Source organism: Myotis daubentonii, chromosome 14 (genome assembly GCF_963259705.1).
Source record: "Myotis daubentonii chromosome 14, mMyoDau2.1, whole genome shotgun sequence".
Classification (NCBI taxonomy): Eukaryota; Metazoa; Chordata; class Mammalia; order Chiroptera; family Vespertilionidae; genus Myotis; species Myotis daubentonii.
In genome coordinates, this window is record NC_081853.1 from 50,720,338 (window position 1) to 50,744,184 (window position 23,847).

Below are 23,847 nucleotides of genomic sequence, written 5' to 3' on the forward strand. Positions count from 1 at the left end.
AGGTTTCCACCGAGGCTGTCACCCCATGCCTCTGATCAACCGAGCAGCTTGCCTCCAGCGCCCTCTACTGAGAAAGCGTACCATCTCGCTCACTCTAGGAATCGGTTCATGGGTCAGAGCCCTCTGAGGGGTGGGGGCGGAGCTCAGGTCTCCCTCGAGCCCCTTTCTGACCTGAGGCTTTGTAGTGAGAGGGTCGGATCCTGTGCAGGTCCTCTTCCTTACACTGGGAGGAAATCAAACAGGCATGCACAGGCCGTCAATTTCTTCTACTTTCCTATTATGTTGAAATAGTTGTAAAACTATTAGTAACTGAATAAAAAGAGAAAACAATGGTCTGATTAATATATATTTATTATGTAACAATTAGTTTCAAGACAAAGTCCAATTCAAAACACATTACTGATTTTACAAAAGGTATTTAATCCAAACCCATTTTTCCAATAAATTTTCTTATGTAACCTCCCACCGTCTGGCTCTGGAAACAACATTTGCTACATTAGAAAAAAATGTAAGTACAGCTCTCAGGCACAGGTTAAAGGGATGACACACACACCCTGGAATAATTACAAATTAGTATTTCTTTTGAATACACATTTGAATTTTAAGTTTAAATAACCAATGTTTTAGATTAATTTAAAACATACTACAAGAATGGTTTTAAATACCTTTCCCTTGTAATGCACTGTGGGAAAAAATTTCTCTCATTTTTTCTGCAGTAAGAGCTACAAAAATGGTGTCCCAAATAGGATTCACTTTGTCCTCTTGAGAAACAATGAAGAGGTTTTGGAACTGGTTAAAAATATCCTAAGAGAAGTATCTGCAGAGAGAGAAGCCCTGTGTCGAGAGTGGCCACACCATGCCCCTTGGGGTGGGGCTGGTTGTCCCCACAGCTGTGGACCAGGGGTGGCTCGGAGGCCTGAACCAGGATTCCAAACACTGGTGGGAACAGGAAGACCCAGGCTGCAAGGGGTGACAGAATCCTGCCTGACTGGGACCACGTTACACTTGACCATACCTGCTGGGAATCTTTGGGAAACAAGAAGTTTTGGGGGTAGTGTTTTCCATGGCCATGAATGAGTCACCTCATTAAATGAATCAGAAAAATTCACTGTCTGTTGGCTTCATGCTACAACTACACTATTTCAATGGGAAGGAAAACTTACAGGTTTAAAACTAAATTCTCTGTCACTGAAGATGTTCAATACCATATATTCATTCAATGGCTTTCCCCTTCCATTCTTTCTGTTTGGCAAAGTTTCATTATCTAGCTTTTGCTACCTATCAATCTTGTGTTTTGGACATCAACAGTCCACACTGGTTGCAAAATACATGTGTGTACTGATACATGGGATGTGACTGTGAAGATGCATGTTGAATTGGGTTACGTATTTACCCACATTCACTCATACACAAATATGTTCTTTCATGCCAACAGCTTTTTACCTAGTCTTGCCAATCAGATAAGAAACACCATAAGATGGGGAGTGAAAACTTTTTTACAAACAAGTTTCCCAGCAGAAATTAATTTTAAAAAATAAGTATACTTTCAAAGCAGCAATCAGAAACTTTGTTCTTGTAGTAGGTAAATAATACTGTTATAGCAAATTGTGGACTTAAGTTTAAGTTAACAGCTTCGTTCTTAGTTCTTTAAAAAATAATACAGGTTTGTGTCACTTAATGGCTTCTCCATTTTTCCAATTCCAAGGAATACAGAGGTCTCCGTCTTGCATAACGGAGTAAAAATGTGAAACGCAGAGATGCATCCCTTGTAGGTAAGGCAACGACTGCCCCAGAAGTCTCTTACAGCAATCCACCATCTGCTTACTAGAAACGCTGGGCTCCTTATAGAACTTTTCCAGGGAAAATTTCTTTGTTGAAGCCTGTATCAATTCATCTTCAATAACCTTTAACCTGTTATATCAAAAATAAAAATCATTGCCACAGCAAATAAAAGAACATAAACTATAAATACATTTTTAGATACGGGGCTATACCTTTCTGCTCACAACACTGAAAATGGTGTCCACCAAAGCCAAATTATATGCTTAGAACATACACCAGTGGTTGTCGTGCAGTGCCTGTTATTTCCACACATATCTCTAAAGGTACTTGTGAAACCTTTGCAGCAGGAATGGGGTAAAAGTAATACATATGTTAGGAAACTCTTGTCCTGCCTCACCCAGAACTAGCTGCAACTGAAGGAAGCAGGAAGCTGAGCGTGTAGACACCTGGGTTTGATCCTTGGGCAGTAAGCAATGACTTCTAAAGATTCCCAAAGAAAAAGCAGACTCAGGGCGGTGAGGGCCTGGGGCAGGGGCGGGCCGGAGGGGGTTAAAGGGGGAAAACAGGGGATGTATGTAATAGTTTCAACAATAAAGAATTAAAAAAAAAAAAAAAGGCAAGCTCACAACAATGGCAGGCACCCGAGGCCATGCCCTCTTCACTCTCACTCTTCTAGGCCAGCACTCCCTCCCCTTTGCCTGAGGCCACAATGTGCCTTCCATCAAGGGCTTGAGTTAAGATCTAGAAAGTAAACAACTCAAGGCAGAAAGATGTCTTCAATCCTTCCTCCCACAGGTGGCAAGGGCTAGGGAAGGAATGTAGTAAGAGATTCAATCCCCAAATTGCCACGGGAGGCTTCCCGAGTGAACATCACTTGGGAAGCCCATAGGGGAGATTAGGAAAGCCACAGTGCTGTGGCCAGGTCCTGAGCTAGTCTAAGTCAAGCACTGTGCTAGTTCCAAACACTAACTATCCTCTTCTCCCCAAGCTTCAACTGTGCAAGAGAAGGGCGAGGACGGTAGAGCACCCGTAAACTAGCAGAGTCTTGGAAACAAAAGTGGCTGCTGTAGTTGGTCTGCAGTTTGTGGTCTGTCCTGACTGAATCCCTTTTTGCAACAACATCCAGGTCCCTTCCACATGCTGTATGCTTTCTCTGTGAGGTTCCTCCTCCTGACCAGGCTGCTTAGAGAGGCAAGAAGTGGGCAGGGTTAGGGTTGAGAATTCCCACTCGGCGCAGGATTGGAAGGAGGAACTCTCAGGTACCATCGATAGCAGGGGATGACAAACTTCTTCTGTAAAGGGCTTTTCTCACTTGCTCTAAAAAAGACACTCGAACAGTCTGGCTTGGAAGAGAAAAGCCGTGCAGTATGGCCAAGTCGCTGTGAGTTTTAACAACTCACCCCTGCACCCATCTAGGTAGGCCCTGCATTCCCACTGCTTCCACGAGAAGCCTCTGGTCCCATCCCAGAGTTGCCCTGATCCTGGGGCCACGCCTCTGTGATCAGGAGGGCCCGTCAGTCTCGAGGGTACAGTCTTGGAGGGGCATCGAGCCCGAGAGGGCAGCCCTTGCTGAGGTTTCTCAAGGGCTGTGCTGGTGGCTCTACTGCCTGTAGCAGATTAACTTAAAAAATATTTAAAAAAATTGTTTTTTGTCTCTCCTTGTAATTTCTTTGCTTGATTATACTCAGACCTAAAGAAAAAAGGATGAAAAATGGAGGCACAGTACAAACAGGGAAGTACCGGGACATGGTGGGTGTGGCTGGTGGGATGTTCTCTTTCTTTTCTTCTAACACTAAGAAATGGGCCCTTGCCGAACCCGTTTGGCTCAGTGGATAGAGCGGACTGAGGGGTCCTGGGTTCGATTCTGGTCAAGGGCATGTACCTTGGTTGTGGGCACATCCCCAGTAGGGGGCGTGCAGGAGGCAGCTGATCAATCTCTCTCATCAATGTTTCTAACTTTCTATCCCTCTCCCTTCTTCTCTGTAAAAAATCAATAAAATATATTAGAAAAAAAAATCAATGCAAAAATGACAAGAAAAAAAAAAAAAGAAATGGGCCCAATATTTCCCAGGGGAATGACCCTTCTCTCTGACAAAAATTATGTTTATTTATTTTTTTTAACACAAAGTTTAACCTTTCTGCCTCTGGCATCTGAATGTTAATCCCACAGGTGTGTCTGTCCATTTTCACCATACCCTGCTAGGGACTTTCACAGTGCCAGCTGGGCACCAAGGTCCTCGACAAACATTAGTTCAATAAATGAACATTCTTTTTAAATGGTGGTTTCTACTATATGCAAGTATAAAAATTATTTAACTATTCTTTTATTGTTGTACATTTCTATTATGATGGTAATGTAATCTAGGTTATTAGAAAACAGCCACAGCCAATCCCTGGCAGAACAAGATAGGAAGAAATAAATATGGAACGTCCTCCAATCAGTCAATTCCTAAGTTAAGCACAGTGTGAATGTCCCACTCTTCTGAGTTCAGAATACCTGAATTTTTAAGTTAGACTGAGCAATAAGACCTTACAGGGGCTGACAACACTCACTCGTCTTTCCTCTTCATGTTCTCTCTCGCCTGCTGGGCTCTGGTGAGAATGAACCACTTCAGGTTGGCTAGGTCGCAGAGCGTGGGGATGTTAAAATGCCCGAGTTCATGCAAACTTGGAGCGTATCTGTCACTGTAATGACACACATGAAAACAAAACCATTGATCCCTTCCATCCCCCACTGCACCCTAAAGAAAACATTCTAGGAGTCTGATTAACAGAAAAGGAATTCATCAAGGAAATCTACCCTGAAAGTACATATATCCCAACTGACTTCAAGTTCTGCTGTGCCCAAAGAGGCTCACTACCAGGATGACCACACACTTCCTGACCCTGGGACCTTCCCCATCTGTAAAATGGGGAGAGTAACCATTTCATGGTGAAGAGCTAATGCATTTAAGCTCCAAGCACAGAGCATGGAAAACAGTGTATGAAGTATATGCACAAGAAACGTTGGCTACTGACTTAACATCAGTTCAATCCTGCAGGTTTTCGCAGGACGGACCACACCGTCCGTGGCGCTGTAGTCACAGAGCGTGCAGAGGTTCAGCCCTTCAGCTCTCTCACGCTAGCTTTCTTCTGTGCAGAGTGTTGCTAATTGATTCAGAACCACACACTGAGATACAAAACAATCTGTGTGAATAAAGAAGGGTCGTTCTTGTTTGAGGTATTTACCTGTTGAGAATCATCTGCAAGCCACGCAGACTTTGTGGGTGGAAAGGAACTCTGTTTTTCAACAGCCTCTTATAGAACACGTCGAGAAGAGAGTAGTACTCATCCAGCGTCAGCACTGGCTGGAGCTCTTCGATATAAACCACCTGGATGTCCCCCAGGAGGCGGCTTATTTGGTTTTCTAGGAGCAGTAGCCTCCTCTGAAGGTCAAAGTAACTTGGCAACCTTTCAAAAAGCTGCAGGGTTTTTAGAAAAGGAAAGAAATGTCCTAAGTACTAACAGTTAGATATTTAGGGAAGAATCTCGACTTAGTTTAGAATGATTGAATGGTAAAGAAGGGTTTTAGAAATAAAGTATGTGTTCGCATTTCAAGTCTAACAGAATTTACTTAATTCACCTACATTAAATTAAATGCAATAAACACTACCCTCCCATGTACTTAAGCACTACACTGGCCCCTGGAGTGAACCGATTACAAGAATTCGTCCCTCTTGGCCAGGGCCCACAGTCAGGGTGCAGAAGCAGAGGCTGAAGAGATAGGCGGGGCCAGGTCAGGTGAGTTAGGTCATTGTGATTCATACATCATTCACCCAGTTTCCCCAATGGCAACATCTTGGAGAGCTATCCTGGTTGTGTACTGTCACAACCAGGATACTGAGATTTCACCCAGTCCACCAACCTGATGAGATTTCATTAGTTTTACTCACACTCACTGTGGGTGTGTATTTAACTGTGTGCGATTTTATCACGTGTAGATTCATATGACACAACCATGGTCAAGAGTCCTGCAAAAGGACCCTCTGCGCTACACTTTCACAACCAAACCCTCTGTTCCCCTCCTACGCCTTGGTGATCACTGACCTGTTCTTTCTGTAACTTTATTACTTTAGGAATGTTGCAGAAGTGGGATCATACAGTCTGCAATCTTCTGAGGTGGACTTTTCTCACCAGCACAACGCCCTTGAGACCCCCCACGCTGCTGCAGGCGCGGGCAGCTCACTCCTCCTTCTTGCTGAGTGGTGCTCTGTTGCACGGACGTGCCACCCTTTGTTTAACCACTCAGACACTGAAGGGCATTAGGGTTTGTTTTTCTAGTTGGGGCTATTATGAACATTTGTGTATAGGTTTCTGTGGGAACATACTTTTTCATTTCTCTAGCATAAATGCCCAAGAGTACCACTGCTGGACCACATGCTGAATGCTTAAGGAACTTCCCTACTCTTTTCCAGAAGGCCTGCACCATTTTACAACAAAGAATGAGTGATCAGTTTTCTGCATCTTCGCCAGTACTTGATGGTGCCATTATTTTTTACATCGAGAAGAGAGTAATACTCGTTCAGCGCCAGCACTGGTGCGAATTCTTTGACATAAACAACCTGGATATCTATTATGATAGGTGTGTAGTGATACCTCATTGTAGTTTTAATTTGAGTTTTGCTAGGGCAAATCACGTGGAACATCTTTGTATGTGATTATGTGTCATCTGTATATGCCAGTGATGGCGAACCTTTTGAGCTCGGCGTGTCAGCATTTTGAAAAACCCTAACTTAACTCTGGTGCTGTGTCACATATAAAAATTTTTTGATACTTGCAACCACAGTAAAATAAAAATTTATATTTTTGATATTTATTTTATATATTTAAATGCCATTTAACAAAGAAAAATCAACCCAAAAAATGAGTTTGCATGTCACCTCTGACACGCGTGTCGTAAGTTCGCCATCACTGGTATATGTGCTTCTGTGACATGTCTGTTCATGTCTTTTGCCCATTATCTAGTTGGATTATTTGTATTTTTTACTGTTAGGTTTGAGAGTTCTTCATATATTTAGATATAAAGACTGTTAGATATGTGGTTTGCAAATACTTTCTACCAAATATTGACTTGAACCAATATGTCACCAATGAAGATATGTGGATGGCAAATAAACACATAAAAAAGATGCCAAATGCAAATTAAATCCACAACGAGCTGGTACTGCACACTTATTAGAAAACCACAGCAAGTCTTAAAAAGTTTAAGTGCCCTAACATATTCAGCTATCCACTTTTAGGGATTTACTCAAGAGAAAAGGAAATATATGTCCATAAAAACATTTGTAGATAATGTTCATAGAAGCTCCATTTCTAATAGCCAAAAACTGATCTAATGCAATGTCCCTCAATAGGTGACTGGATTAAAAGCTGTGGTGAAATATTACATAGCAATAAAAAGGAATAATTTCCTTGATACATACAACAGCATGGAGGAATCTCAAAAATAGTTAAGTGAAAGAAATCAGATACCCCCCACGCCAAAAAGTATGTGCTCTGTGATTCCAATTTATAAAACTCTAGAAATATAAACTAATCTATACCAGTGATTGGCTGGGAGGGGGTGCTGGGATGGAGGAGAGTGTTGACAAAGGGACATACTTTTGTGGGTGACAGCAATGTTCACTGTCTTGTATGTGGTAATGGTTTCACAGGTATTCACATATATCAAATCTCAGATTATACACACTAAATATACAGTTTATGTCAATTATGCCAGAAATGTGTTAAAGTTAAAACAAACACCAGAATACAGGCCTTTAGGCAATACTTCAGAAAAGAATAAAATTTCTAAATAAAAGCTGAATTATAAATCAGTCTTCTAAATATTTTAAACTACATATTAAACATCTGATCTGAAAAGAGCTGTAACTATAATTAAAGTTTTTTAAAGTTTATTGACATAACAGCATAGTTTGAAACAAAATTATGTTGATGACAAATCAGAGATTTTTTTTGCATTTCAGCTTTTTCTTACCTTTGTCCAGTGATGATGGACATCCATTGTTCCCAGCATCACATGGCCCACTGCACTGATCCCAGAACGGTCTGTAAATATTACTGTACATCCTGATGATAAAACAAACCCTCTGGTCACTGTACAGAGATGCTTCATCCTTTCAGCACTGTGCAAATAATTACTTAAATTTAGTGTATAAATTCAGGGTTAAATGCAGAAGTGTAAAGGCTAATTTTATGTCTCTGATTTATTCAAAAGAACAGATTTGAAAATTCAGCTATGATAAGTCACATCTGCAAAGACTTTCAACACTTTTCTTCTACACTTTACAGATGTGTATAGCAGTAAGTAATATTTTAAAACAACATGGAAATTGTTTACCTTTTGCATTTTTAAGTGTTTCCAAGTTCTGCTGTGCTAAGCGGCCTAAACTATGCAGCTGGCTACAGCGATGGGCGAGGCCCCAGCTCCGCTGCCACCTGGTCCAACAGAGAGCACAGGCACATTAACAACGGCACCCCTGGAGGAGGAGGCATGCATTCACCCCAGTGCTCAAGTGTGCACCCAACATGTTTCTAAACTAGCTCATTTTTCAAGAAACAACCAAGTAGAAAATGAATTGTTGACCAGAGGGTAAAAACATTACTACTAATGTTCAGGTATCCAAAGATTTAAAACAAGCAAAGACACTATGTTATTTCTATTTTAAAATTAGAGGATGAAATAACCCGCCTCTGAATGCTAATTCTGGGATTTACTACCTCTGGGACCTTGAGCAAGCTGCTTCTGGCCTTTCTAAGGTTTCTCTTTCACACACACACAGTGCGGGCCTTTCCTACTGCCTGGCAGTCTAAATCAAAGGAGATATGAAAAGCTACGGGAAACCATAGGTTCTTCCTTCATCTATCTGAACACTGATTCTCATGAATGCCATTTCTGATACAATGAAATTGGCTTAAAAATTGTTCCCTTTAAACCACAATTGAAAAACTGAGATATAATTTTAAAGAATTAGTTATGATCAAGCAACTAAATGCTGTTCTTTATTAATAAATAAAGTCTTTTTTAGGCTGTTTAGAATCAGTCACAATGTCACCAGTCACCATGTTTCCATTTGTTGAAGGCGTCATGGCCATGCCCCCTGAACCCGGTTGTACTCTCAAACACCGAGAGACCCAGAGACCCTTTGTTTACATGGGTTACACCTGCTGACACTTACTATAGTAAGAACGAGAGCTGAGGGATTTCTCCACAATACTGTAAAATCAAGCTTATTTCCTTTCTTACTAATGCGTCTGCTTTGACAGATCTTTTAAAGCTTATACTAGAAAAAGTTATTTTCATGTACATAGGACCAAGACAGCATCCATTTTCTCTCTCTTTTTCTTTTTAAACTCGATGAAGGAATGATTATTCTTTATATATTATGTGTATATGAAAGGATATTTTTCTTATAAACTATGTAAAAAAGTTCAACTAGCTACAAATATGTCATTATCTAAACTTTATTTCATTATGTATGATTGATTTAGAGAGAGGAACATCAATCGTTTGCCTCCTGCAACCTCAGTATGTGCTCTGACCTGGAATCAAACCTGCCACCATTTGGTGTTTAGGATGATGCTCCAAACAACTGAGCTACTCAGTTAGGGCCTTATTTCACTATTTTAAACAAGAAATTATCATTTTCTTAAGCAAATGAACATTTGATTACTTTCATAAAAAGATAATTGAAGAATATTTAGTTATCCAAATAATTAAAGTAAAAGATGTAAATACAGTGGGGCCTTGACTTACGAGTGTCCCGACTAACGAGTTTTTTTGAGATACGAGCCGTTTCTCAGCCGATTTTTGCTTTGAGTTGCAAGCTCAAAAAAATTCGGGTTACGAGCCAGCTTCAGATACCCCACCGCTAGTTGGCACAGCGAACGTCACAGTGATTTGACATATGAGTAATTTGAGTTATGAGCTCCGTCACGGAACGAATTAAACTCATAAGTCAAGGCCCCACTGTATTTAACTGCTGAAAAACTTTACCAACTGGTAATCCATGTTTATTCTAATCTCCAGATTAGATTCCTTTCATTACCTGATATCTGAGAGCTGCAACTGATGAGACAGTTCATCTTTTAAACGATCTAGTTCTTTTCTAAGTGGCAAACTATTCTCCAGTTTTTTAATAGCACGTTTCCCATTGCTGCCTAGCCAGGATCTAGAAAGAAAAAGACATACACATTCTAACTACAACACAAACACGCCTACTATTAGAACACATACGCATTGCTTTATAGTAGTGCCAATGTTAAAAACTCCAATTAAAACTTGACCAAATTATAAAAAAAAAAGGAGGGGAGGTGAGTGTAGACTGAAGTAGTGGAGATGAGACTTCAAAAGGGCACTGGGTTGGCGGGAAGCAATGGGGCTGGGAAGGAGCACCAGGGCATTCAACATTACACAGCATATCCAAAAACGTAGATCGGAATCTAATTACCAGATGTAATAGGAAGATAGATTAAGTGGAGCTTTTATGACCCAGTAACTCTTCTATTTTGTGTTTGATAAAACCCAACTGATTTATTTTCAAAATTTTTGTGTTTTATTTCACAATAGTAAGAAACTATTTCAGCCTGTACTTGTCAACAAAAACAAAATTATTTTCAAAATTAAAAATCTACACTAAATAATACTGTTATTATATTTTCTCTTGTTATGCCCTGAAATATTAGAAATATCTTAACATGCTTTCAAGAAAAAATTCTGATCAGGTGAATGAAATTTATTTTATTTAAAAAAATATTTATTTATTTATTTATTTTTTTTAATCCTCACCCAAGAATATTTTTTCCATTGATTTTTAGAGATTGGAAGAGAGAGGGAAAGACAGAGAGAAATATCGTGGTGAGAGAAACACATTGATTGATTGCCTCCTGCACGAACCCTGACCAGGGCCCAGGCCAGGGAGGAGCCTGCAACCAAGGTACGTGTCCTTGACCAGAATCGAACCCAGGACCCTTTGATTTGTGGGCTGACACTCTATCCACTGAGCCAAACCAGTCAGGGCTTAAAAAATATTTTTATTGATTTCAGAGAGCAAAGAAGAGGGGAGAGAGAGAGAAATATCAATGATGAGAGAGATTCATTGTGTGGCTGCCTCCTGCATGCCCCCTACTGAGGCATTGAGCCTACAATCCAGGCATTGCCCTGACGGAGAATCAAACTGTGACCTCCTGGTTCACAGGTTGATGTTCAACCACTGAGCCACACTAGCCAGTCCTCATGACATTTTTAAACGCTGTCTCCATGTATTCTTATTATGTATGGGTCATTACATTAAAGGACTTACTACTGACCTCTCCAGAGAAACTGAAAATGCAGAACCCATGAAGCATATTTTAAAAAAAAGATTTAGATATATCCTTTCCTCATATACCAGGGGTAACTTGAAGAGAATTTTAAACACTTAAACAATCTCCTGTATGTGTCTGGGTTGAAAAGATAAAAAATTTAATACAGTTGGAAGTATTCTGGCAACTAAGAAACATGACATATCTTTTTCATAATGGTTACTGAGTTAACTGTACTGATAGGATTTCTTTTCCTAGAAAGTTAGACTTTAATTTTAAAGGCGAACTACAAAAAAGTTTAGTTAAGTAGAAACTTTTACGTACGTTAGGGTTGTTTCCATTTTTGAGACATGCTCGAGGTCTTCATCTGGGTCTCTGAATCCAGTAAAGGAGTAGTAAGACTTGTCCCATTTGATGGGCCTGTCAGGCATCCTCTTCGCCTCTTTGGGAGGCTGGGGACGCACATTGCTATTCAAGCTTTGGACATGCTCAACTGATAAACTGCAGGAGTTGAGAATATATAATACTGTGCTTAGCAGATCTCTGGTGTGCAAAGTAAATTTGACCGCTCGAAATCCTAGAGGATGTAATTCCCCCAAACAATAAAGACAGGTGATTATTTGCTTCATTTAAAATTTTGTCATACAGAATTTACAAAATAAAAATCTTTTAAAACAGTCCATTACCGATTAAAATTCATTCTATTGGCAAATCATCTCTCAATGGCACACTACTGCCTTTCTCCAAATCTATACCAATACCGTCTACCTTCATGAATTCCTCTAATTGTCAGTTCCTTTTCTAGTTTGGTACCAGTGACCAAACCCAACCAGCCCAAGAAGGGAACTCAGAATATTTTCTTTACTTTTTTTGGTTAATCCTCACCAGAGGTTATTTTTCCACTGATTTTTAGAGAGAGTGGAAGGGAGGAGAAGAGACACACAGAGAGAGAAACATCGATGTGAGAGAGACACATGGATTGGTTGCCTCTCACATGGGCCCTGACCAGGCCCGGGGACTGAGCCTGCAACCGAGGTATTGAATCTGGGACTCTTCACTCAGCAGATCAACGCTCTATCCACTGAGCCAAACTGGCTAGGGCTCAGAATATTTTCAATGCTGCCTATAAATTTGGTCTCTACAGTCTAAGACAGTGGTTTTCAACCTTCCTAATGCTGCGACCCTTTAATACAGTTCCTCATGTTGTGGTGACCCCCAATTTCATTGTTACAAATTGAACATAATTAAAGCATAGTGATTAATCATAAAAACAATATGTAATTATATATGTGTTTTCCGATGGTCTTAGGCGACCCCTGTGAAAGGGTTGTTCGACCCCCAAAGGGGTTGCAACCCACAGGTTGAGAACCGCTGCTCTAAGAGATGGTAAAGCTCTCCTACGAGCAAGTGTCCACCAAAGGTAGTTTCGAAGATGAAGGGGGAGCTATAAAGGGGAGTGCCTGTGACAGTGTTTCAGAAGAGAAGAGGAACCAGACAACCTAGTCTCAGTGATGACAGAAACTCATCTAGAATTTTCTCTATGATTGAAAGAGACTGTCCTGTCCTCATAGTTGCCCAACTAGCTAGTAACTCAGTATTTTCAGAAGTGATTTAAAATTTCTAATTGCTTAACTGTGCTTGACAATCTGATTTCGATACTGGGTAGTCATTGTGCTAAGGTTAGTAATCTAACTTGTTAAGTCATCAATAGAAAATCCACTGTTTTTTTTAGCCCCTTTACTGGGTGGTTCTTAGTTAAATTACATAACTTTTCAACCAACACTCCCACCAACTGTGCCATTATTATCTCTCCTTTCAAATATGAACAAAGACTCAATCCAAAGGTATTCTGGCAATGCCAGACTGAATGAACCTATTTAACATGAAGCTTGCAAAAAGACCAACTAGAAATAAGAAAACGTACCTAAAGTACTAAAGGGTTCCTGGCCATCGGAGGAATTCTGGTCTGTTTCTCTTACATAAAATGTGAGCTGAGTTGGTTTCAAAGACTTGGAGCCTGGTTTCTGAAGGTTTTCTAAATAGACACTTAATTTCTGAAGAGAATTTTCATTGACTTCCTGGAAAAAATATTAAGGGGCATTTACACACAAATTAGAAAAAGGAAATAACAGAAATTATATCCTGACCTTTTTAACACATTTGAGGGTATTAAATACTGCATTATTAAAAAATGTTGAAATTTCATCACATTGGTAGAGGAGGAAAAACATTTATCTACTATTAGGCTTAATTTTTCATACATGTTAGATTTAAAAACTTTAAATTATTAAAATAAATATTTAATTACATCCCCAATAATCAATACGTCTTTTCAAGGTAATATTTTTCTGTTGATTCAATTGACTAATTACAAAAAAAAAAATCCCACAAAAAAAACAACATACAAAAAACACCATTACTAATACTCTAAAGAGTTTACATGCTAGCTTTATTGCCTGCATAAAACATGTCAGATTTCATAAAAAACAACATATTTTCCAATTGCGGTATCTATATTTCAAATTAGTTCAAAGCATTGATTATATCACAATGACAGAACAATGCGAATATAGAGAACTCTCTGTATTAGCTTATAACTAAGGCAAATAAACTAAACAGGAACATAGATTAAGATTTAAAAATAATAAATATTTACCCTTTCTTTGGGGTGTTGTCCAAAGAAATCTGGATGCACCGCAAAATAGAACGGCCTCAAGGCATTGACTGCTTCAGCCCCCGAGAATGCTCGTGAGCAGAAAAACCAGCGTGGAGACACCTTCTCCAGACATAACCTTTTAATAAAATGTGAATTTATTATTTGTTGAGGCCCTGATGTCCACACAAATCCCCAGTGCATAAAGTGATGGCAACATTAAAATTACTATGTATGAAAAAATTAATATGTATGGAAAACACCATAGGACAAGAAACCAAAATACAAAATTTTGTGATTTTCTGAAATCTACCAAGTTTTAAGAAGCAGTGAGCACCATATAGTTTATAAAACCACATGACATAAGTTCTACTGATACAATATGAAAAATAATATTAAATACTAATGATACAACTTCCCCTCAAAAAACCCACTTGGAAATGTTAACTGGCTTCACTGCAAATGATGATGATTTTCTGTATCAAATGTCATCTTTTTATACTGAAAAATATTCTGAGAATTATAATACTTAAAAAGAAGATTCAGACGTCTCTTCATTTCCTCATTGCTGGCGTGCTAATATTATTTTGGGAGTGTTTTTTTTTAATGTACTGTTTTAAATCTAAATGAAATTATTTGCAATTTTGGGGAAGCACTTCTCTGACAACTATTTTTGCATGTTGTAATTTACACGGGCACATTTTTGTCTCATACATCACGTATACTGAGTCTTTTGAAAAGTTTTCTAGTTTTAAAATGGTAGGACTATAGAGTCATTTCTGCAGATTATTTTTAACAATCTGGAGATCACCAACATATTTTCAGATTACCCTTTGTGTTTTTTGCATGTATTCTAACCTTTTATAAAGCCAACATATAGGCTGCATATTAGGGATAAAATGGAAGTTTGAACAGTGAAGGAAATAGTGAGCTAGTGTGAAAGTCCTTGATACGAGGCAGCAAAATGGAGTGACAACTCCATTTTTTCCCCATCTGAATGTTGGTTCTCATTTCCAAATGTCTGACAGACTCTTAGCTCTCCCGCCAGCTGCTCAAATTTTACAAGTCTAAAAAAAGGAGTAGAGGTCATTATTGTCCTTCTAAACTCAGCCTGGAAACAGAAGGTAAGGCAGCAGTTAGTTCAATCCAGGATTTTTCTCAGTGTTGCCAAACCACAAAACCTCAGATTCACTTCTGCCCAAACTAGCATACCACACCCACCCCATTTTCAGTTAGTCTTGTTTCTTCTCACTTTTATAATATCCCTGGAAAGCATCCATTCTTCCGTTTTCCTGCTATCAATTATCACCACAAAATTGGATTGCAGAGCCTCCTCATCAGTCTACTTTTCCCTAACCATACTGTATATAGGTTAATTTTCCTAGAGTCCCATTATCACTGTATTCCCTACAAAAACATCTCTCATGGTCTTTCAACTCCTGCAGAATAAAATCCACTCCTTAGTCTAGTATATAAATTTCTCTATAATAATTTTCAATCTATCTTTCAAACTTGATCTCCAGCCACTCCTTACAGAAACCCTCAGGCCCAGCGTCCATTGATCATCCTCTTCTCCACAAAATCTAAACTCTAAAACATCTTCCCTGTCGCTCACTTCCATCTATTTCATTGTGCTCACTCAACAATTACCTACTATGCATACCTACTATATTCCAGGAGGCATTGTACTATTTCCCCCAGAACCTTCCCTTTTGAATCCTCATTGTAAACAGTCTTTCCCTTTTGTAAACTCAAAACAAACAAACAAACAAACAAACATACTTCCAACTATTTGGAACTTAATACCATAATATATAAATGACATATTTTCACTTGTTCTTCTTTCCTTCCACCTACCCACCCTCAGCTATCACTGTATTCTTGAAGGCAGTAAATATGTTTTATGTATATGTTGTTTGCTGTGTTAGTTTGGGTCTGCTGAAAGCAGAGGCCAAGACAGGATTAGATGTGCAAGAGAATTGCTGGGAAAGGAAGAAGATAGGGAGAGCTTTCAGACCATGATTCAGGTCTGACACCTGCAAAAGGAGGAGGAGGAACGGAGTGTTGAGTAGGAAGTCTGGGGCTGCAGCATAGCTCCAAGAAGGGCTCAGCCATGCCAAGGGGAGTCCTTGAGCCAAAGTCACCCAGTGGAGGAATCCTGTGTCTTGCTAGAATAATTCTACTTAGGATTTATAGTATGCATAAACAGCAAATATAGCAGTCACATGACCTTAGTACACAATTTTAATGCAAAGAGTGGTTTTCCATAAGACAGCAGTAGAATTGAGGGCAACATGATAAAAAGTGTGTTAAGGACAAACTTTATCTTTTTTCCTCTTAAGCTTTTTACACTGAACTATTCTGAAAGTTGGTATTCTTTTACCTCCTGCTCTGAATGGGCTCTTGCAGGACATGATGTTCATATGAATTTTCATGTTCTTTTTTTGTTCTTGCCCTCCACCATAATATAAAATAACATTAGAACTTGAAAAATAACAGCCCCCTCATACTAATTATAGATTGGACCATGAAGCTTACCTCCTTACAGGTCTCAGGAAGCAAAACATTTCTGTGCTTGATCTTAGCCAAAAGGCCGAGAAGCGATAAAACATTTCTGAAAATACATGTATGTCAATTTCCAGGCATCCATTAACTGCTAAAAAGTGACAAAAGGGTATTAAACACAAACATAGACTAGCAAAACTTCAGTTCTCATGATTAAGATGGCTTTTTAAAAAATAATCAAGTACTTGGTTAATAACATAATATATAACCATTTTAATAATTTATAGAACTTTTGTTTCCTGGGCAAAAACAGCAAAGACTTTTTCCTTTTTAACAGACTAGAAAAGGACTAAACAAATTCTGCATTAGCTTAGTTTAGATTCACTTATCTAATCACATTTATTTACTTAGTAAAATTTATTAATCAGGAGAACTCATGCTGGGCCTTCTATTTTGCAAAAATCAACAGAATTCATCAGCTTTATGCTGATACCAAAATAAGGTTTTTATTTTCTTAACTTTTTTTTTTTTGTCCTTGGGTATAGTCAACAAACAATACTAATTGGATTTCTGCTATCTTGTCTCCCTGAGTAGATTGATATAAGCTATCTACCTTCTGGCTAGGGAGTAAAACTGCAAACCATTTACTCTTAAGAGTCCTTGGTTAGGGAAGATAGGATTTACAGATGGCTCCAAACTGCTGTTCAACTCTCTGTTTCCCTATTCCACTAGTGGTGGCTTACTGGCCTGTGTCATTTATAGAACTTCCTTTCAACATTTCTCTTAAAATACCTAGGTATTTAATAATTTTTACTATTTAACCCAGTAGAACTCCAAAGTTTAAGTTACCAAAGACTTTACTATTTTTAAAAAATATTTTTTTATTGATTTCAGAGAGGGAGAGGGAGAGATACATAGAAACATTGATGATAAGAATCAGTGATCAGCTGCCTCCTGCCCGCCCACAACTGGGAATTGAGCCCACAGTCCGGGCATATGGCCTGACCAGGAAGCGAACCGAGACCTCCTGGTTCACAGGTTGACACTCAACCACTGAGCCACCCCAGCCGGGCACTATTTTTTTCTACCAAGCGGGAGTGGCCCCTGCCTGAGGGCTCTTCTGCAGCTCCCATCCTCCTAGGAGAAAAACTGGAGGGGGTGGGGGTGGGGAGGAGGGGAGGGTTTAGAAGGTTTATTTCTCATATTTTTCTTTCCGAGGAGACTGTAACAACATGAAATCTTGCATGTAAGAAGCGATCTTAAAAACGGAAATGAAAAACAACCCCTAAAGTAAATAAATGAGTACTCTCAAGAGGATGGACTGGGACATTAGCCTTAGAATGTTATCTCACACTAACCCAGCACAGCAAAGGACCTTTGGTTTTGAGTGGTGCCAAGCCCGAACAGCAGAGACAGAGGATTCCCTGTGTTCATAAAAGAGCGAAGAATAAAAGTCCCCAAAAGATAAGAAAGCAAGCAAAGAACCAAAGTTACATTAGAAAGGGGGGGGAGGGGGAGAGAGGGAAAGAGAAGGGGAGAGAGATGGAGACGGAGAGAGTGAGAGGAGAGGGAGAAAGAGAGATATTGCAGAGGCAGAAGCTGGGACTTAAATCAGGAAAATTCCTGGCAGCGCTGCAAATAAAAATAAGAGTCCAGGTCTCAGCCCTGGAAACCCCCAATCCAGGCAGCAAGCAGGATACCAGGTACTCACCCAAGAGGACTCCCCTGCTTGTGTCCTGTCAGAGTTGCCAGAATATGTAACCTGACAACCAAGGGCTGTACTGTCTGTCACTACTTGAGCCAATGAAGCAGAGACAGAGTTGAATCATATATGAGCATTTATTCCAATACTGCTGGCAGTATGGGAGGACAGCAGGTCATCCACGAAAATCTGTTCTGCAACCCCCTTGAACCAGCTGCCTATATTGGATAGGACAAAGATTACATAGGGAAGTAGGGATTACAGGCGGGGAAGTAGGCAAGGTGGGCTGGGGCGGGACTCCATTGTTTGGACAACAAGGTTTGTTAATCTTTCCAAGGTTGTTAACAGGCAGTTCTTGAATGAGAATGGACCTGATCCCCAGGTCCAAGGTTGACTGCCAGGTCCTGGAGGTAGGGTGGGGGGTGGGGGTAGGGGTAGGGGGTAGGCGGGCGTACAACTCCCAGCCAGGTTATACTGTGCTTTCTTTAATCAGAACAAGGCAATCACGGTTAACAAAGCATGATTAATATTTCTTATAACTATAGCTAGTCCCCAATATTCAATTTCGTCCCAATACCAGTAATAAGCAAGTTACAAACATTACCATTTACATTAGCAATCACCAAAATGAAATACTTAGCTATAAAGCTAACAAAATATGTACAAGATGTATATGAGGAAAATAAAACTCTAATGAAATAAGTAAAAAAAGAACCAGGTGCTTTTCCTCCAGGGAGCAGGCACATGTCTCAGGCGTGTCACCTTTACCTTCCTCACTTCTTTGAGGAAGGGCCCTTTCTTTGCCCCTATAACTTGTTTCCTAAGCCCATTTCTTCTACAAATTATTTCTTCTACCTCTGCGATTTTCCAAATAAATATTCTCATAAAAAAAAGAAAGAAAAGAACTAAATGGAAAGGTATTCCTTGTTCATGGATAGGAAGAGTCAATATTGTCAAGATGTCAGTTCTTCCCAACTTGATCTACAGATTCAATCCAATTCCAATCAAAATCCCAGCGACTTATTTTACGGGTATTGACGAACTCATTCTAAAGTTTATACGGAAAGGCAAACAACACAGAATAGCCAACTCAAAACTAAAGAAGAGCCGAAACTGGTTTGGCTCAGTGGATAGAGCGTCGGCCTGCGGACTGAAGGGTCCCGGGTTTGATTCCGGTCAAGGGTATGTACCTGGGTTGCGTGCACATCCCCAGTGGGAGATGTGCAGGAGGCAGCTGATCGATGTTTCTAACTCTCTATTTCTCTCCCTTCCTCTCTGTAAAAAATCAATAAAATATTAAAAAAAAAACCCACAAAAAACAACAAACTAAAGAAGAACAAAGTTGGGGGACTGACATTACCCAACGTCAAGACTATAAAGCTATAGGAATCAAGACAGCATGATGCTGGTGAAAGAACTGATAAACTGAACTTTGTTAAAATTAAAAACATGTGCTCCCTGAATAATAATGTAGAGAGGATGAGGAAAAAAGCCACAGATTGGTAGAAAATACTTGTAAAAGACACACATATCTGAAAAAGGACCGTTACCCAAAATATACAAAAAAATCTTCAACAAAGCAAATTCAGACTAACTTAAGACAGCCCAAAGCTTGCAAAGAAGAGACTAGAACAGCCGTGGGCAAACTACGGCCCACGGGCCGAATCCGGCCAGTCTGAAATTAATAAAACTAAAAAAAAAAAGACCATACCCTTTTATGTAATGATGTTTACTTTGAATTTATATTAGTTCACACAAACACTCCATCCATGCTTTTGTTCCGGCCCTCCGGTCCAGTTTAAGAACCCATTGTGGCCCTCGAGTCAAAAAGTTTGCCCACCCCTGGACTAGAAGGATATAATATGCAATCTATAGCTAGCTATCTCTAGTTAGTTAGTGGTAGGATATTAAGTGCTTTAATTTTTTTCTTATTTCCTAGCTTATTAACAAAGAACATTCATTTAGTATTTCAGACCCCGAGGCCCTGGCTGGTGTGGCTCAGTTGGTTGGATATCGTCCCTGCACTGAAAGGTTGCAGGCTCTGTTGCCGATCAGGGCACATGCCCAGGTCGAGGGCTTGATTCACATAAATGTTTCTCTCCCTCTCTCCTTTCCTGTCCGCCTGACTTTTCATGTGGCACAGATCTTGGGTCAGTCCTCAACTTTGCAAGACCAAGAAGCCAATTTTATCACTTCCACCAGAAAAAACAGGTCCTGGGAAAATAAAACCATAAGGGACCTGACTGATAACTACAATGTCAACTTTTTAATTTACTATGAGAAATAGAATTGCTAAGAAGACTAGAAGATTCAGATCTGTGATTTTCCCCCCCCTTAAAGGATTAGCCACACAGAAAAAATGAAATGACTGTGGGCAGACTGAATAGACACTGCTTCAGAGTATAGCTGGGTGCTCTCATTTGCTAGTGAGAAATAGTCTGAAAGCCTAGGGCACCCAGGGCTCTTGTCTTCAGACAAATTACTACATGGGTGGTTCCTGTATGTATTCCACGGGGCCCACTATCCTCCCATTGGGAAAAGCCTCAAGCATGCTACACAATAACTGAGGTTACACTATCTTATCAGACTTGGAAGGTGCTCTGGGTACCTTAACTCGTCCAATTCATCACCAGGCATTTACCAGGCTCTTGGGTGCCAGGTTCTGTGCAAAGTATTGGGACTAGAAAAACATGAAGACAATGCCACCTCTCCGAAAACTTACAGCCTTAGGCGAGAGGGAGGGTGTGGCAACAGACACAAGCAGATGATTATAAAGCGATGCGGTAAATGAAATAACAACAGCCATGCACAGAGGATTATGGGAAACTCTCAAGTGCTCCACTTGGAATGGGGGCTGTGGAAGGCCTTTTCCAAGGAGGTGGTACCCTCTCTGGGTGGAGGGTGGAAGATGGGGAAGGACACAAGTCATTTAGAAAACAACGTAAATGTCTGCTATAATCCACTTAATACTATTAGCTTCTATTTCATAAAATGAAAATTGCTGCTTTTAACCTAAATTCTGTGCTGAGAATGCATTTAATATTTTGTTCAGTTTGAAATCGAATTTGGTAGCGATACCTAAGTTGGTGGAAAGGTTTAATTTGGGTAGTTAAAAAAAACCCAGTTTCATTTTGCTTAAATTACTTTTAATCCTCACTGGAGGATACGTTTTTATTGATTTGGGGGAGGGAGGGAGGGAGAGAGGGAAGGAGAGAAAGGAACAGTAACGTGCTTGCCAAACTGAGATCCTAAGGTTGATCTTTGTCCATTTGGCAACATTTTTAATTGACAGAAAGTTATTTTTCCCTCAGGTTGCTTTCAGTTAAACTGTGACTTCCTTTGGCAAATACCTTGTTCGGTTTTTAAAAGCAGTTTGTTCCATCAAGGAGGGATAAAAGCGGGCAATTTTTCATTGCTTTTCAGTTGAACGTTTCTCAGGGAAGGGGAGAAAAAAAGCAAAGAAAGCCAAAACCGGTTTGGCTCAGTGGATAGAGCGTCGGCTTGCGGACTGAAAGGTCCCAGGTTCGATTCCGGTCAGGGGCATGTACCTGGGTTGCAGGCACGTCCCCAGTGGGAGATGTGCAGGAGGCAGCTGATCGATGTTTCTCTCTCATCGATGTTTCTAACTCTCTATCTCTCTCCCTTCCTCTCTGTAAAAAATCAATAAAATATATTAAAGAAAAAGTAAAAGCAGTAAGTCCTGTTAGACAAATTAATCCATTGTAGCAAGGGCAAAGTATCTAGTCTAAAGGCTTCCTTTTCTAAATCTTTTCCTACGAGATTTGAATCATCACACCATCCTAAGATAAGTCAAAGACCGGAGAAATAGAGTCGAAAATACTGAAGTCTAAATAAATCGTCTTTGGTTTCTCACGGCAAAGACAAGGTAAAACAGATGCGATGCGGACACTCAGTTCCGAAGTTGGCGCGTCGAGCTAAGGGGACGGCGCGCTGCCCACCGCGACCCCCCTCTCCGGCCCCGAGCAGCCAGAAGGCGCACTTGGAGCCCCGCCCCTCCTGCTCCTTACAGTTCCGGCCAGTGTCCGCCCCGAGGGCTCCCTCCAACCTGCTCCATCTTCGACCTGTTTCACCTCCCACCCCGCACCCGTGGGCAGTGCGGGGGCGGGCGCGGCTGGGCCCGGGCGCATGCGCACCGGGGCTCCGGCCGGGGCCACGAGCGCGCGCCGCAGGGCCCGGTGCTCCCGCGTGCCCCCGCCCCACTAGACCACGGCTCTGACAGGCTCCTACCCGCGGTACTCTTCGTGCCCCCGCCCCTAAACTCTCAGCGGGGCGCGCTCCGCTCGCTCCGGCCATCGGGCGCCTGCCGCGGCGGGCCCCGGGAGGTGAGACGCCGCGAGGGACGGGCCGCAGACCGCGCGCTCATTGGCTGGCGCGTGCCAGGCCTTCTTCCCTGCAGCGCGTGCGCGCAGCCCGGGCCGAAGGTTGAAACCTCGGCGGTACCCAGCCGCGCGCTGACGTCAGCGCCCAGGTGACCGCCCCGCCTCCCCCGCCGCCTTGAACCCGCCGCCCATCCTCCTTCCTACCGTGCGGCCCGCGGGAGCTCCGCGCACTCCCCCGAAAGCTTTAGGACGCTCGAGCGAGCACTCCGCAATCTGAAGGACGGGGCCGAAGGGAGTCGGAACTGATTGGGCGGCAGGTGGCGGGGCCTGCCCCGAGGGTCGGGGGAGCGACTGAGCACGCGCTGGAGGGCGGGAGGGAGCGAGCGCTAGAGGGCGCGCGCATGCGCCCCCCCCCCCCTCCCCCGGCCCTAACCTCCCCAACCTCCCCAACCGCCAACCCCGGCGCCCTAAGAAGGGCCGAGGCTGCCTCGGCAGATCCGCACGCCGGGCTTCCGGAGCTGAGGCTAATTTTAAAAAATTTCTCTTCTCCGGTTTGCATTTTCCTTTGGACTTTGGTCCTTTCAGGATCTTTCAAACCTTAAGCACTCTCCACCATCGGCTTGGGTTTTGCTGTTAGCTATACGTCGCTCTTAGGACTTTGATTCGCCCTAGAAATGGCCACAGATGAAATTAGGCAAATAACAATAACCTGTCTTTTCCCCTTTCTACCTTTTGGCATTGTTGACTGAGGACAGAAAAATAAAAGTGCCTCCATTTGTTCCAGCCCTAATGGCTCTTGACTTCTCATTAGAAACAATCTGGTCACTTGTGATCCATTCCAACCAGTTTCATTTTCCCCAAAAGCTTCATTTATCAACTCTCGCGTCTTCATCTTTTCAAATGATTCTTTGCGGTCAGCACCTAACCAGTCTCCTGTTTCTCTAATTCCTTTCTTTGGGTTTCATTTACCTCCTATAGAAAAGACCCAATTTATAATTGCCCGTTTACCATTCTTCATTGTCCTCAAACTGATGGTAGTTATATCCACACCTATTTCCTAGGGCTGCATTTAAATAATGACAGAGTCATGCAGTTTATTCTTGCTAGAGAACTGGCCATCCTTTTGACGTCTCCCATCTCACTTCCCATCTCTCATCCAGAATAGTATTCATGCCACACTTACCATGGCAAGGCAACGCGCTAGGATTTACCTTTTTCAGTCTTGTGAGGTTACAGACTTATTCCGAGGATGCTGCCATTACCATATTTTGGGAGCTCCTTTAAAAAATACTTTCAGCCCCTGTAGTCACGACTTATTTTTTTTTTTTTATTCACCTTACTCAGACTTCTCCAAATGATTACGGTTTAAAGTAGCAAATCTAAAGTATCAAATTAAGGACTGAAGATGACCACCTTAGAGAATGACTGGTAAATTCTGAAGATGACTTCAGAAAAGGAGTTTTAACTTCCTAAGGTGGTTTGTATGGGACAATCCTTGTTTGGATATTTAAGTGCTGGTATAT

The 23,847-nt window shown here is 41.2% G+C and overlaps 1 protein-coding gene across 7 annotated transcripts; it reads right to left on the minus strand.

The window, feature by feature from the left end:
• Nucleotides 1-333: 333 nt before the first annotated feature.
• TCAIM (T cell activation inhibitor, mitochondrial) lies at nucleotides 334-22,684 on the minus strand. 7 transcript variants are annotated; one of them, XM_059664368.1, is made up of 12 exons: nucleotides 22,233-22,411; nucleotides 17,994-18,202; nucleotides 16,316-16,433; nucleotides 13,781-13,916; nucleotides 13,049-13,202; nucleotides 11,449-11,701; nucleotides 9,870-9,992; nucleotides 8,162-8,259; nucleotides 7,799-7,890; nucleotides 5,011-5,243; nucleotides 4,336-4,467; nucleotides 334-1,911 (listed from the first exon to the last, which is right to left on the minus strand). In XM_059664368.1, the coding sequence occupies exons 3-12, from the start codon at nucleotides 16,387-16,389 to the stop codon at nucleotides 1,671-1,673; spliced, it is 1,536 nt and encodes a 511-aa protein (XP_059520351.1). In that variant the 5' UTR covers nucleotides 16,390-16,433; nucleotides 17,994-18,202; nucleotides 22,233-22,411; the 3' UTR covers nucleotides 334-1,670. The 7 variants fall into 7 exon arrangements, with proteins under 7 accessions (XP_059520351.1, XP_059520350.1, XP_059520353.1 ...); XM_059664367.1 differs by lacking the exons at nucleotides 17,994-18,202; nucleotides 22,233-22,411 and adding an exon at nucleotides 22,529-22,684; XM_059664370.1 differs by lacking the exons at nucleotides 17,994-18,202; nucleotides 22,233-22,411 and adding an exon at nucleotides 22,529-22,676 and having other exon boundaries at nucleotides 16,316-16,430.
• Between the last annotated feature and the right edge of the window lie 1,163 nt (nucleotides 22,685-23,847).